Source organism: Littorina saxatilis, linkage group LG2, assembly GCF_037325665.1.
Source record: "Littorina saxatilis isolate snail1 linkage group LG2, US_GU_Lsax_2.0, whole genome shotgun sequence".
Lineage (NCBI taxonomy): Eukaryota > Metazoa > Mollusca > Gastropoda > Littorinimorpha > Littorinidae > Littorina > Littorina saxatilis.
Window position 1 is genome coordinate 50,443,849 of NC_090246.1, and position 14,643 is coordinate 50,458,491.

Here is a 14,643-nt window from a genome sequence, read left to right on the forward strand (position 1 = left end):
ATACCGTACAAACAGACAGACAGACAGTCACACACACGCATAATTATGCAGACACGTCCTTCCCCCCAACCCGTCGTCCTTCCGCTATCACCCCTCTCACTCACCACCACCACCACCACACACACAAAGGCGTCTTCGAATTGGAAAGCCAAACAAAAACACCGTTTCTGAACAAAACCTGAAGATCACTAGAGTTCGACACCCCTTTTTGCTCCGAAACGTCCTACAAAAGCTAACAGTTTGTGGCCGGGCCATTGGGCTTAACCGCGGAGTGTGGAAAAGGATCGCTTCTTCCTCACTCTTTGCCTTAGCACCTTCTGGCGGGTGCGACTGGAATTCAGAAAAGACAAATCAGCCAGGGTTTAGCACGTGCGCGCACAGAATACAGCCGGCAAACAACAGTAATACCAAACTCCTCAAAAGCGCCTTTAGCACGCACACTACACTCAGGTTAGCGCGAATAACCATTGTCGACTTTTGCAACAAAAGGTACTGCCGCGGACAGTTGGACCTATACACAAGATTAGTTCAGAATCTAGGCCCTACTGGGTCGACTTTTCGGTGTATAAATGCACGGGGCATCTATATAAAGGTGCTTTTAATTAATCGTAGCATTGTGTCACCAAGCGGTCGCACAAATGGATGCTTTTGGTCGGGTAACACCCCCCCCCTCCCCTACAGCTCCCCTTTGACTCTTGCCCTCTGCAAATCGAGTGTATCCTTGGGTCTCCCCAAGGGGTAGAAGAGGTGGCGTCAACTCAAAAAGCTCCTCGGCCGATTTGCACCAATATGGCACCAGGCGATCGCGTCCTGAAAGAAAAATGTTGGAAATGGCACAGTGAGGTGAAATCTGCGTCGTGAAAAGACAAACAAGGAGGCAGCAGTTCATAAAGGAGCGGATAGGCGGGGCAGAAGTTAAGTGAGTCGGCTCGTTCCGTGTTCGTCCAGGCCGTTTTCCTCAGTCTTCTAACCAACAGGTAATACATTTGTCTCTGCGTGAAGTGAAGTGAAGTGAGCCAGTTTCTCCTGTCTTGCAGCAGAGCGGGTCTTTTCTGACTTGCCGGTTGTCTCTTCTTTTTTTGTCGGGAAGTCTGTGAACGTTGTCGTAGGTAGTCACAGATGAGTTAGGTTTTATTACGAAAATCATTGGCTGTGATTGATTTTATTTCTTAGAAAGCAAACACTGTTTATATATATATATATATATATATATTTTTTTTTTTTTATCAAGAATGCAACACAATCACGTCATAGGTACGGACGCACTCGCGCACGTACGCCGATTGAAGACAAAGTAGGTGCTAAGTAAGCCTACTTTTGAGCAAGTGTAGCGTGGGCCAAAACAGGAAAAAATACCTGCAAAACTTCTTTTCAGCTGCCTTTAGTAATGTTGGAAAGTACGAATAGAGAAATGCTGTGCGTTGCTAAATATCCAATAGATGTTCCAATACTGAAAGAGAAATCGTAGAAGTTGAAGGCGCGGTACGCGTTTTCTTGTCCGGAAGTGCTAATCTTGTAATAACCGCGACAAAAATTCAGTTCTATGTCATCCCGAGTGTGCACCATTCAAATCGTACAATTTGATTTAAATCTGTAGAATAAAAATAACACTGGTGGTAATGTCATTCAGATTTTGAATTTGAGTGAATTGGCATATAAGGCATAAAGCAGGCAAGTCTATTGACTTCAGGGCATCAACGGGAATTCAGGGCAAGGAAGCCGAGCTGGCAATAAATATTCGTTTGGTAATGTTTCATTCTGAACAGCCCCACTGTACGCATAATCTTTGAACCCGTAACCTCGAACCTTTTTGGAAATGCCATACCTTATACGGCTTTATAGATCAACGCATGTGATTATTGGCGAGTAGGGCTTACGGCGTTGTCAGTGTGCTGTGTGGACATCTTCATTCTTTTCATGTGTATACGTTTTTGGTTTTTTTTCCTCCTCATAACAAAGCATGATGATCTTGGCGGTAGTGCTTGTGGCGTTGTCAGTATGCTAGCAAGGCATCTTCATTCTGTTCATGTGTATACGGTTGTTGTTTTTCCTTCAGAACAAAGCATGTTGATCTTGGCGGTAGCGTTTGCGGCGGTGGCAGTGTGCCAGGGGGGGTCCTTCTCACAGTTGTCTGACCCTTGGTCAAGCCCTTTTTCCTCCGGCCTTGCGGACGCCTGGAACAGTGCCCCAGCGGACAGTTCGGAGCGTGCAAATCGCCTGGAAGGATGGCAGAAGGAAAAGTTGGACGAATACCATGAACGGTTAGAAAGGATTTTATCATATTATGCTATTATTTGTACACTATTTGACTGCAATTAATATTCCTTATATATGGTCAAGCGCGTCATCTTTTCTTTCTTTCTTTCTTATATAAGGTGAAAGGGTGGTGTATGGCTTTGGAAAACCGAGTATTGTAACTATTTTTGAGTCAAAGTGTACAATGCTTTGTGAATGCGTATATTGCGGGGCAGATTCAAACTTGGAGTCCCAAACTTAGGCAAAATGCTTCTCTCATGAGTCAAGTGCAGATGTAGTATGTGCGGGTGATATTCGGTGAATGTGTATGTAGATTATGGGAATACGAAACATTTGGTATTAAAAACTGAAGAAAGCTGTAGCAGGTTATTTAAGCGGGGAACGAAGAGAACCATGTTTTTTGAGGGGCAAATAAAGTGAATTTAAGATGAAAAGTGATAGTTTTTACCTCAAAACTGCATGCATTCCATTAACCGGATTCCACATGTCCAAGGGTGGTTATCGGCTTCATAACAATGTTTACAGAAGGACTGAGCACGCCGTAATTTTGAACGTTTCGTTGAACGTCAATTTTGTTGTTGTTGCTCTCACGCATACAGAGACTGGTTGACGTTTGATAAAAACTCCAAAGGCAGTCCTGAATTGAGCACGAAGTTCAATTCGCGAAGTCTGTTTACCGAATAATCAATGTCAAAACTTCGTGCAGCCAGCTTTGTGAAGTAGACTTTTCGCCCAATCAATGTGAAGCTTTACGTTGATTTAAATGTTTGCATTAATTGTCCCGTGTTGACAGACTGGAGGAGCGGGAACAGTCTGAGGGACTATACTCAGCACCAGGGCTGGAAGAAGTGTGGCTCAACCAACAGGACGTGGGTCTGCCCCTAGGGCTCAGAGAGCAGTCTCTCTGGAAACTCAAGGACGCTGATCTCGAGTCCGAGGGCCAGTTCTTCAGATCTGAACCCACTCGCGACGTCATCATCTCCCCAGAGCAGCAGCAAGTGGAGAGCGGTTTCAGGGAATACGCCGTGCACAGACCTGAAGTTGTTGCCGGTGGCGTTTCTCGCAGACCCAGGCAACATCTCTTTGCTGAGGAGGACTCACCTTTCCGCAGACTGCTGCTTCCTGCAGGTCCCTCCAGATCCGCATCCCACCGATCTGCGCTGCCGCCGTCAGTCGTCTACGGTGGACCCAAGGCTTTCTCTGACGAGGTGAGAAAGTCCACTTATAGTCAACGATTTGTTTTACCATGTTAAGTAGGGAATGCATGAAAAAAAAGGATTTATATCAAACCCTCTGGGAATACATGAACAAGACTCCATTTCAATAAAATCCATTACAAATATAAGTGAAAAATCCACAAGCAATGAATAAATGAATGAAAACGGAAACGAAAGCACACAACAACAACAAAAAATACCGCAAAGAAAAAGAATGGGATTGTCAACAATTTTGTCTTTGTAGCCTACCATTTAAAACAGGAAAGGACAACATGAAGAAACTCAAAATGTTTTCACTTCATTTTTTACAACATGTTTCTTGGGAAAAGGAAACAACCAATAAAGTGTTAGCCACATTTGAATATTTTTGCAATAGTAAGCCGTAGTTAATCGTTTTTATGTCTTCTGCAAAAGAATATCAACACTGAAATAAAAAAGGTAAAATTCATCTCCGATCAGAGAATGTCACATGAATTCCATTTTACGAACAATCACGAAAGGAATGCTTGAGTACGAATTCTGAATGTTAGATACTGTATATGATGTGTCACGATGCTAAAATGTAATAAAGTGTTGTTTAAAACCACGAGGAATGCACATTTAAGTAGGAAATAAATGTTTTGTGACAAAACTTGAAAACGTCATGCATTTAATTCCAAAGGTGACAGGACCTGGGTCGTACTCCCCTGCAGCGTTCCGAGGCCCCTTCGCGCCCACAGGTTCCTTGCTGGACTCCGTCCCTCCCATGGTCTTCAACAGACCAGCCTCTGTCAGAGCGCCTGCGTCTTTCCGCGATGTGGTTGTTCCTGCAGCGCCTTTCAGCCGCAGGGTGAGAGTTCCCATGTGTTAACCCGTTCCTCAGGCTTTTGAATGCTTACAGTGGGATTACTCAAAGTTTGTTCCAGCACGAACAAAATGAAAATAAAAATGAGAGAAGAAAATGGAAAAAAGGAAATGAAAATGAATATCAATGATGTCATTTTGCTTTAAAATATAAAAGTGGAACAAAATTTTGACACTTTGTTAGTTGAATGCCTGCACAGCCGACGATTATTTGTGAATTTTATCGGTTTTTGTTTTGTTTGTTTGCGTGTGATTGATGTCCGTAACATTGTCGTTTTTTAAAGTGTGATGATTTATTAATGTTTATATAGCTATTTTTTCTTTAGAAGAAAGAATTGTACCAACATAAATATTTGCTCAAGTTTTATTTATTTATTTAAAATAAATATGTTCACAGACACATGTTCAGGAAGAAGCGTTTCTGAGAGCCCCATCGAGGAGATCTTCTTCGTCCTTCTTGAGACTGCTGGACCCTAAACATCAGCTGACTTCACTGGCCAGAGGCTACTACGACAACAAACGTCAGTACCTCTTTGACCTCATGGCGGAAGTGGTCAAGTTCTGCAATTGTCGTAAGACACTTGCATCCATGAAGGTAATCAAATGTATTTCACACTTTCAGTTAGCGTGTGTGTGTGTGTGTGTGTGTGTGTGTGTGTGTGTGTGTGTGTGTGTGTTTGGGGTGGGGGGGGGGGGTGGGGTTTAGGGTGGTGTGGGCGTTGGAGGAGGAAGGGTATGTGTGTGTGTGTGTGTGTTTGTGTGTGTGAGAGAGAGAGAGAGAGAGGGAGAGAGAGGGAGAGAGAGGGAGAGAGAGAGAGTGCGCGCGCGCGCGCGCGTGTGTGTGTGTGTGTGTGTGTGTGTGTGTGTGTGTGTGTGTGTGGTTAATGACCAAAATGGATTTGAAAACTCAGTAATTATTTTAGTTGAAAATTAACCGAATTTGTAACATCGTTTTTCTTTTTGTCGAATTTGACTTTTTTTTTTAAACTTTGAATGGTAACATTACCAAGTAGGCCTACATATACAGCTTTCTCCAGTGACTTCCATTACGAGAGGAGGAGGAGGAAAAGCAAACCAAGGGATACAAATCTTGCTGTATACATGGAATGTTCGAATGGGGTTGATTCCCTTCTTCTACGGAAACCCTCTGCTCCCAGTGCCGGCTCGAGCTAAACTGATAATTATAGCACTTTGAAACTGAGTGGGTGGTTTGGGAGACGGCAGGAAACCGATTTACTTGGGTATGGGTATTTAATGAACATTCGATTGTTACAGTGATCTTGACGAAGTATATACATAAGCTTTATTAAAAGAAAAAAAAAACTTGACTAAATATAAAAATCACAAATGTTGCCTGCCCCCGCTGACACCAAGTTGACAAAGTTACGGTGCCACGATAAATATTGAATTCAACAGAGGTAGCATGTACAACGTGTACTTCTTGTTTGTTCTACGGTGCCAAGAGATGGGTTCCGCATATCTCTAACTAAGTTTTTTTCCTGTCACGAGTCTAAGCTCTTCAGTCCTTTTCAGTTGCTTCTTACGGTTTCATTGCTGATGTGCTAACAGGTCATTTTTCAATAAAAATCAAAATTAAGTGTGTCAGATTAACTCTAATTCTCTATCTCTTTTAACGGTAGGCCATGCAGTTACGTTTCTTGGACACGAAAACGGTTCGCGGATTTAAGCGATTTTTGGGTTGAACCTGTCATTTCTAACCACTAAATAAGGCATTTCTGTTTTTAACAAATTTAAGGTGCAACAGTTTTCTTTAAGTACAGTAAACTTTCAGCAGCTTCCTTTGATCTGAAACACTACACTCGAGCAGTTACCGAGAATGTGCTGTTTTCCATGGTACCAAAGGCAAAGGTCGGCCTCCGCGCTGTCTCTGCTTACTCTCCTTTGTTTTTTTAGCCTTCGACGTTACTTTTTAAAAAGAAAAAGAAAATGTCTTACCTTTTTTTTCCTTTTCTTTTGAGGTAACTTTCGTTCCTTCTCCACTCGACAGTACTGATGGGGATCGAGGTTTCCAGTAGAGTAATAATCAAGTTATAGTGTTTATTTGGTTTATTTTTTTATTTTTTGGCAATCCTCAGTGATAACAGCAAACACCACCGGAGACTCTCTAACTTGATTTCCATTTTGGGCATAGAACTATACAGCTAACAAAGACTTTTTTTTCACTGTGCAGTACTTGCGGGGAGGGTTCCAGCAGAGCAAGATGGTGTTTATTTTTTGTGTGTGCAATCCTCGGTGATAACAAACCGTATAATTTCCACTTTGAACATAGAGCTTTAGAGCTAACAAAGACCATTTTTACTGTGCAGTACTGGTGGGGCGGGTTCCAGCAGAGCAAGATGATGCCCCAAAGCATGGAGGAAGGGAGGGGCAAGCCTCTGGATGACCTTGGCTTCAGGGGGCAGGTGGCCTTTGACAACTTCAGGGAGATCCTTTCAGGCATCTTGCCACCTCCCAGAAATCTTCAGGTAAGCATTATTTTGTTTGTGCGTGTTTCTTTTCTGCTTTGGTCCTGTTATTTGCATGTTTTGTTGGCGTAAAATGTTGTGCAGTACTTAACCTTACAGTAAAATAGTTCAAGTCTGCAAAATTAAACCCTTATTTTTGACGAACACACTCATAGAAAAAAACACAAAAAACAAACAGACAAACAAACAGACAGACAAAACAGACAAACAAACAAACAAACAAACAAACAAAAGCAAACAAACAAACAAACCAATAAGCCTTTATAGAAACCCGAAAAAAGTAGACAGTCAACTTTGCAATACGGCTGTATCGTGTTGCATCATATTTATTGTATTGCACTGTTTTGTCCTGTTTATTGAGTTACGCCTTCCGTAAAATAACCTTTGAAATAATTGATAAAGCCCTAGCTTTCTAGATGTCCAGAACTATTTTCAAGCGAACTTTCAGTTTTGCTTGTGGTGACAATATTGAAGTTTGGTGATTGGTTTCAGGACTTCAAGGACCAGTTCTTGAGAGGAATGCTTGACAGCGTGTGCCGAACTGCCAAGTCTTACGTGTCGGACGTGCAGAATTACATCGATGTGTCCCTCTCTCTCGCTCCTGTTCTCTAAGCGGTGAGAATTTTCTCTCCTTATTACATTTCATTATGCATGCCCCCCAGGTATGAACTCTTAAAAAAATGTACAGAGAATAACCTATGTGTTTGGAAACTTGTAAATTAAAATTTGAAGATGAGAATCAAGAGAAGACATACTTTCAGTCTGATGTTTGCTACAAGATTGGGATTTACATTACCTGCCGCCTGCACTCTGATACGCTCAAGGGCGTGTGTGTGTGTGTGTGTGTGTGTGTGAGCGAGAGAATTTATTTAAGGTTGATGGCTTCACATCTACGCTACCGTCATGGTTAGACAGTAGTGGACATCTCACGACCACCCAGACACTTGACCCCCACCTCCCTCCAACCCCTAACTCTGCGCAACCATTCCCACCAATGTGCATCGGGTTCAAAAACGTTTAGTTGTGTGCGTAGAGAATGTACGAGATGATACATAGGACTTTGAAAAACTGAACGTTTTCTTGTGTGTGTTTCAGGTAGAAGGCAGGACGAGCAAGGCAGTGGACTTAGCCTTGCATGACTGCTGATTACTATTATTTAAAATAAAACTTGTTACTGAAATAAAACAATATACTCGACACAAGTCACAACTTGTTTTCCGTCTGTCTTTTTATGAACTGTTGTTAGTGTGAAAGTAAAGATGTCCATTGCAAGTTTAACTTTGGCTTATCTGACACGCAGGCACGCACACATGCCCATATGCATGTATGCACGCACGCATACACACACGGAGACTCTTGGTGGTGCACAGTTCCTTACCGTCCGTGCACAGACACATGTATACACGGACAAACAGAGAAACATACAGAGACCGACTGACAGACATGTACACACGCATCCTTGCGCGCACATGTATAACATCTTAGCACAGACACACAGAAACAGGGACACAGAAATTGACACACAGATGAAGATATAGACACTCAGAGACGGACCAAGCGACAGACAGACATACCCGCAGAAAGACAGACAAAGACACACACACACACAGACACACAGATACAGACAAGACACACAGATAAGACACACAGACAGACAGAGACAAACACACGTGTGACGTCTCTATTATACTCCACGATCTTGGACTTATCTGTGACTTTTAATAAAGGCTTGCTTATTTTCAAAACCATGTCTGTTAAAAGTTATGTAACATGTGAATCGTCGTTAACAAAAAGAAATTGAAAAATCGAAAGGCTTATTTCATACGCATTACACATCAGATACAATACAATAAAGCTGATGTGCCAATTTTTTTAAAACTTTGCTTGATGGAAAGTTAAAGGGATATAATCCGTTCATAAATATAGATGTTTCTCTTGACTAAAGCACTGCTTCAGGTCATACTTTGCTGTTGAAAATGTATTGGTTTGGAGCGTTTGCGTTATGATCATGTCTTCTTTGGTGAGTGAGACAGAGAAGATATTTCAAGATGAAAACAGTTCTGCAGCTAACGAGCATTAATGTTGAGCAGTTATTTCCAACAGTTTCAAACCTGGTTTCAAAAACATTTTCTTTAATTCGAAACAGATAAAATGAGTGTTTATGTCAAACCTTAAAATAGATTTCACTTGACAGTAACTTTACTTTCTTTCTTTATTTGGTGTTTAACGTCGTTTTTAACCAATTGACAGTAACGGACAGTTTTCTTTTAAACAATCGTCAAGGTCAAACACACACACACACACAAACACACGATAGGGCTTTTCAGAGCATGATTAATTTATTACTTTTTCTCCATGTGGTTATGCAGATGTCGTAAGGTTTTCAACTTCCATTATAACTGGCATTCAACAACGAGCAAAGTGTAATGGACAAAATGTAAGCTAACACGACAATGCCGATTGTGATTTCTTGGAGAAAAAAAAAATCCAAACCACCAACAAGAAGTTACATTTTTCGTAGAAAAAAGGTCAAGAGAAACTGAACAGTCAGGTCTCCCAGTGGCCACAGAACTAGCAAAAAAGCACTCGGGAAGAAGTGACTGTACACAGGGCTGCGTACAATTTATATGGGAGATTTAAATAGCGCCTGCCCTCTCCAAGCGCTTTACATATTAATTTCTGCCCTGTGAGATGGAATTCTTTTACACAATATATCACGCATTCACATCGGCCAGCAAATCTCAAGCCATTACGGCGAATATTTACTTTTCACGGCCTATTATTCCAAGTCACACGGGTATTTGGTGGAAATTTTTTTTACCTATGCCTATACATTTTTTTGCCAGGAAAGACCCTTTTGTCAATCGTGGGATCTTTAACGTGCACACCCCAATGTAGTGTACACGAAGGGACCTCGGTTTTTCGTCTCATCCAAAAGACTAGCACTTGAACCACCACCTGGGCTAGGAAAGGGAAGAAAATTGCTTACGCCCCGACCCAGGGTCGAACTCGCAACCTCTCGCTTCCGAGGCAAGTGCACTTTTACCACTCGGCCATCCTTTCAGGAACTCTAATCTGACCAGGATTTATTTGCATGTGAAAAATAAATGCAAAATAATTATGTGAAGATAAAAATTGCACCAATGGCTATCCTTACACCAAAATAAGTGTAGGTCTGACAAAGCTTACAGTTTTAATACCTATAAGATAGGGACTTTATTTAAAGGGGTACTATTGACCCAAACTGTCCTTAATTGCTCCAAGATTTTTCCACGCACAGACTCTCTTCATTTCATCAAACTGTTGGCTCTTGTGAGCGGAGATATTACACAGATCACTATAGAGTACAGATTGGAGTAGAGCTAGTAGAGTAGAGTTCAGTTTGAGGTTGTAATATATCACACTTGCGCACACGAGGATTGCTTTAGCATACATGCTACAAGTGCTTGAATGCCTGTGCAATTATTCAAAGCGAAAACGTTGTTTTGGGTAGTCTTTTGATATGGTATTGTCTCCTCCAATGGACATTGCCTTTGTTTACACTTTAAAGTCAGTGCGATCTGACCCTGTACAACATGGAATGAGCAAACTCTCGCTAGACTAGAGGTTTGAATTCCTGAATCACATAGTTTTTGTTTGACCTAACAAATGCACATTCACAAGAACTGAATAAAACACGATGATGAATAACTGCATGTTTGCAGATTACATTTAATTTAATCTTTCTTTATTTATTTGGTGTTTAACGTCGTTTTCAACCACGAAGGTTATATCGCGACGAGGGAAAGGGGGGAGATGGGATAGGGGAAAGGGGGGAGATGGGATAGAGCCACTTGTTAAGTGTTTCTTGTTCACAAAAGCACTAATCAAAAAATTGCTCCAGGGGCTTGCAACGTAGTACAATATATGACCTTACTGGGAGAATGCAACATTTCTTACATACTGCTTGACTAAAATCTTTACAAACATTGACTATATTCTACACAAGAACCACTTAACAAGGGTAAAAGGAGAAACAGAATCCGTTAGTCGCCTCTTACGACATGCGGGGTGCAGAGAAATAAGGATGTGGAAAAGAAGACTTTTGGTAAGTGAAATAAAGGTGATGGATCCAGTCAGGTAGAAATAAGACAACAAGAAAAGAATTGGAAAACTGCAGGGAATAGTAGGGAGAGTTTTCTTGGAAGGAAATATAGGTGAAAGGACTGGTAAGGCAGAAATAAGACAAAAGAAGAGAAGTAAAGGGGTGGGGTAACTCTGTTTAAACCCTCCCGCCGCGTGAAGGCGACCCCATGGGAGCTTTAATTTAATCAATTAGCTTCTTTACAAATCATTTCAAAGCAGATTAAGCACAGCAAATGAAAACATCTCCAAAGCGGATACTTTCTTGCTATAAAATTCAAACAAAAAATCAAAACAATCCGCAAGCATAGTTGTTTTTTTAATGTCAGGCTCAGTGCTGATCATAAAGTCTATACTAATTATCATTATTTAAGTAATAATCAAACTTAGTGTTAAGTTAAAGTGGTTCAGATTGTATTTTGACATGATGGTTAAAAGCAAGGGGAGTACTGAGATAAACCACTTTGCAAACCTTACAAAAGGGGGTTACTTCCCTTATACAGTATTCAACATTTTTTTTCCCTTTCAACTTCAAAAGTTTTGCCGCAAGAGCTTCCGACTCTTTCGCATTCTACAAACCTGCGAAATAAAAATTAAGCGTATCAGCATTCTTTCAACAGTCTAACTTTTATAATATCTTCTGAAATGAGAACATGAAAATGTAACACAAACCATAAGCATGCTTAGCAACATTAATTTGTCAAAACTACAGTTTCTGTACATTGCGACATTAACCGAGGCGCTTTTCTGCTGGAGCTAAACAAACATTTTCAAATATAATAAAAATGAATACAGTTCAGCATTAATATTTTCTTCAGAGTGTTTTAAATTTCTTGTATCCGTTTCTTTACATACAATGGAGTACACAAAGCCTTTCTTTCTTTCTTTCTTTATTTGGTGTTTAACGTCGTTTTCAACCATTCAAGGTTATATCGCGATGGGGAAAGATGGGATAGGGAAAAGGGGGGAGATGGGATAGAGCCACTTGTTAATTGTTTCTTGTTCACAAAAGCACTAATCAAAAAATTGCTCCAGGGGCTTGCAACGTAGTACAATATATGACCTTACTGGGAGAATGCAAGTTTTCAGTACAAAGGACTAAACATTTCTTACATACTGCTTGACTAAAATCTTTACAAACATTGACTATATTCTATACAAGAAACACTTAACAAGGGTAAAAGGAGAAACAGAATCCGTTAGTCGCCTCTTACGACATGCTGGGGAGCATCGGGTAAATTCTTTCTCGTCCCAACCAATATGGGACTCCCCCTAACCCGCGGGGGGCACAAAGCCTTTCAATATCTATAAGATTGCAAGTCAAGTTTAATAGCTAACTTACTCTAACAAATTAAATAAAGTGTCAACTAAGATCTATTTTTCAAAAGCCTTTTCTTGAAGAAAAAAGAAAGTATTAAAGGAAAAAGTTTAAAAAAATAAAACGAGGGAAAGGATACTATGTATGCATTTCATGTCTCAATCTTTCACATCTTTTTCTTTATTTGGTGTTTAACGTCGTTTTCAACCACAAAGGTTATACCGTATCGCGACGGGGAAAGGGGGGAGATGGGATAGAGCCACTTGTCAATTGTTACTTGTTCACAAAAGCACTAATCAAAATTTTTGCTCCAGGGGCTTGCAACGTTGTACAATATATTACCTTACTGGGAGAATGCAAGTTTCCAGTACAAAGGACTTAACATTTCTTACATACAGTGATACTGCTTGACTAAAATCTTTACAAAAATTGACTATATTCTATACAAGAAACATTTAAGGGTAAAAGGAGAAACAGAATCCGTTAGTCGCCTCTTATGACATGCTGGGGAGCATCGGGTAAATTCTTCCCGCTAACCCGCGGGGGGCAATCTTTTACATCACAGGCGATGAAATTATAGACTGTTTACTTTGAGTAATTCTCAGAACGATAAAACATTCCCCCAAATTAATATGATATCAAACAGGTTTGATGCGTCTTAAAGATACATTATTCCTTGTTTTTCCCGATCAACTGCACCTCTACAGATGAGATGATTTACATGGACGCATGCCAAAACTCAGAAGCCTGGCTGCTTCTAGTGTGGATTGGAGATTCTTTGCTGAATTTATTATGACACTAATTTGCCAGTCAAACTAATGCACATACACACAAAGTCTGCACAACAAGGAAGAAGCCGTTTTAACGTACACTTCGAAACGGAAGCATGTGCATGTACACAATCATCTAAAGGGGAAGAATTTTAACCCTTCAAGGTGTCACGGTGTAGAAAGAGACACTTCTTTTCCGAGACATAGGGAAACTATCAAAAAAAGGCTAGTAATAATGTCTGTGGTCGATTGAATTTCAACACTTAATTACTAGTCCGCTGGGCTAGTGAATTTCATAAATGTTTTGAACTTCTGCATCCCTGAATGTGCTTCATACAATTAACATGCATGATTTTTCTCCTTCTTGAAGGCTGGACATTCTGCAGTCATTCCAACAGAGCTGCCAAACTGTTTAAACATTAGAAGAAGGTGACGCATACAACTCTAGAAATTAACAAAACTATGTGTCACTTCAAGGTACCTGGCACTAGAATCTGTCTATGGATAATTATTCTTAATTAGGATATATTTATACATATGCTCTTTCAAATACTTGCATGATCTGCGTTGACATGTGTTGCTTCAAACTACCAGACTGTGAAAGCCTAGCATCAAACACTGAACATGCATGTTTTTTTCCTCCCTGGCATGTATTGCCATGTGTTGCGTCAAACTACAAGACCCTGACAACCTATAGCAGCACACACTGTGCATGAATACCTGTTCACTCCTGAATGTGTTAACATGTGTTGCTTCAAATGACCAGACTGTGTGAACCTAGCCTCACATTCTGTGCATGAATACTTTTTCACTCCAGTATGAATTAACAGGTGTTTCTTCAAATTGCTATCCAGTGTGAACCTAGCATCACACTCCCTACATAAATACCTTTTCACTCCTGAATGCGTTAACATGTGTTGCGTCAAAGTACCAGACTGTTTGAACCTAGCATGACATTTTGTACATGCATACTTTTTCACTCCTGAATGCGTTAACATGTGTTGCTTCAAATTACCAGAATGTGTGAACCTAGCAACACACTCCCCACATGAATACCTTTTCACTCCTGAATGCGTTAACTTGTGTCGCTTCAAAGTACCAGACTGTGTGAACCTAGCATCACACTCCCCACATGAATACCTTTTCACTCCTGAATGCGTTAACATGTGTTGCTTCAAATTACGAGACTGTGTGAAGCTAGCATCACATTCTGTGCATGAATACTTTTTCACTCCAGTGTGAATTAACAGGTGTTTCTTCAAATTGCTATCCAGTGTGAACCTAGCATCACACTCCCTACATAAATACTTTTTCACTCCTGAATGCGTTAACATGTGTTGCTTCAAATTACCAGAATGTGTGAACCTGGCATCACACTCCCCACATAAATACCTTTTCACTCCAGAATGCGTTAACATGTGTTGCTTCAAAGTACCAGACTGTGTGAACCTAGCATCACACTCCCCACATGAATACTTTTTCACTCCAGAATGCGTTAACATGTGTTTCTTCAAAGTACCAGACTGTGTGAACCTAGCATCACATTCTGTGCATGAATACTTTTTCCCTCCAGAATGCGTTAACATGTGTCGCTTCAAAGTACCAGACTGTGTGAACCTAGCATCACACTC

At 40.7% G+C, this 14,643-nt stretch overlaps 2 protein-coding genes across 3 annotated transcripts; one reads left to right on the top strand and one right to left on the bottom strand.

Moving 5' to 3' along the window:
• Nucleotides 1–835: 835 nt before the first annotated feature.
• Nucleotides 836–8,011, top strand: LOC138959157 (uncharacterized). 2 transcript variants are annotated; one of them, XM_070330531.1, is made up of 8 exons: nt 836–977; nt 2,057–2,261; nt 3,050–3,464; nt 4,135–4,302; nt 4,714–4,911; nt 6,644–6,802; nt 7,295–7,417; nt 7,898–8,011. In XM_070330531.1, the coding sequence occupies exons 2-7, from the start codon at nt 2,065–2,067 to the stop codon at nt 7,412–7,414; spliced, it is 1,257 nt and encodes a 418-aa protein (XP_070186632.1). In that variant the 5' UTR covers nt 836–977; nt 2,057–2,064; the 3' UTR covers nt 7,415–7,417; nt 7,898–8,011. The 2 variants fall into 2 exon arrangements, with proteins under 2 accessions (XP_070186632.1, XP_070186633.1); XM_070330532.1 differs by lacking the exon at nt 7,295–7,417.
• Nucleotides 8,012–9,118: 1,107 nt separating this feature from the next.
• On the bottom strand, nt 9,119–14,564 carry LOC138959169 (zinc finger protein 135-like). Its single transcript, XM_070330547.1, has 2 exons — nt 14,378–14,564; nt 9,119–14,293 (listed from the first exon to the last, which is right to left on the bottom strand). The coding sequence occupies exons 1-2, from the start codon at nt 14,512–14,514 to the stop codon at nt 13,681–13,683; spliced, it is 750 nt and encodes a 249-aa protein (XP_070186648.1). The 5' UTR covers nt 14,515–14,564; the 3' UTR covers nt 9,119–13,680.
• Between the last annotated feature and the right edge of the window lie 79 nt (nt 14,565–14,643).

Excerpts from the sequence above, each read along its gene's own strand:
- LOC138959157 (XM_070330531.1), top strand. The coding sequence starts at position 2,065 with ATGTTGATCTTGGCGGTAGCGTTTGCGGCGGTGGCAGTGTGCCAGGGG. Across the intron at positions 4,303-4,713 it reads CAGCGCCTTTCAGCCGCAGG|ACACATGTTCAGGAAGAAGC; the intron begins GTGAGAGTTCCC and ends ATATGTTCACAG. Across the intron at positions 6,803-7,294 it reads CACCTCCCAGAAATCTTCAG|GACTTCAAGGACCAGTTCTT; the intron begins GTAAGCATTATT and ends GATTGGTTTCAG.
- LOC138959169 (XM_070330547.1), bottom strand. The coding sequence starts at position 14,514 with ATGTTAACGCATTCTGGAGTGAAAAAGTATTCATGTGGGGAGTGTGAT. Across the intron at positions 14,294-14,377 it reads TGTGGGGAGTGTGATGCCAG|GTTCACACTGGATAGCAATT; the intron begins GTTCACACATTC and ends GTGTGATGCTAG.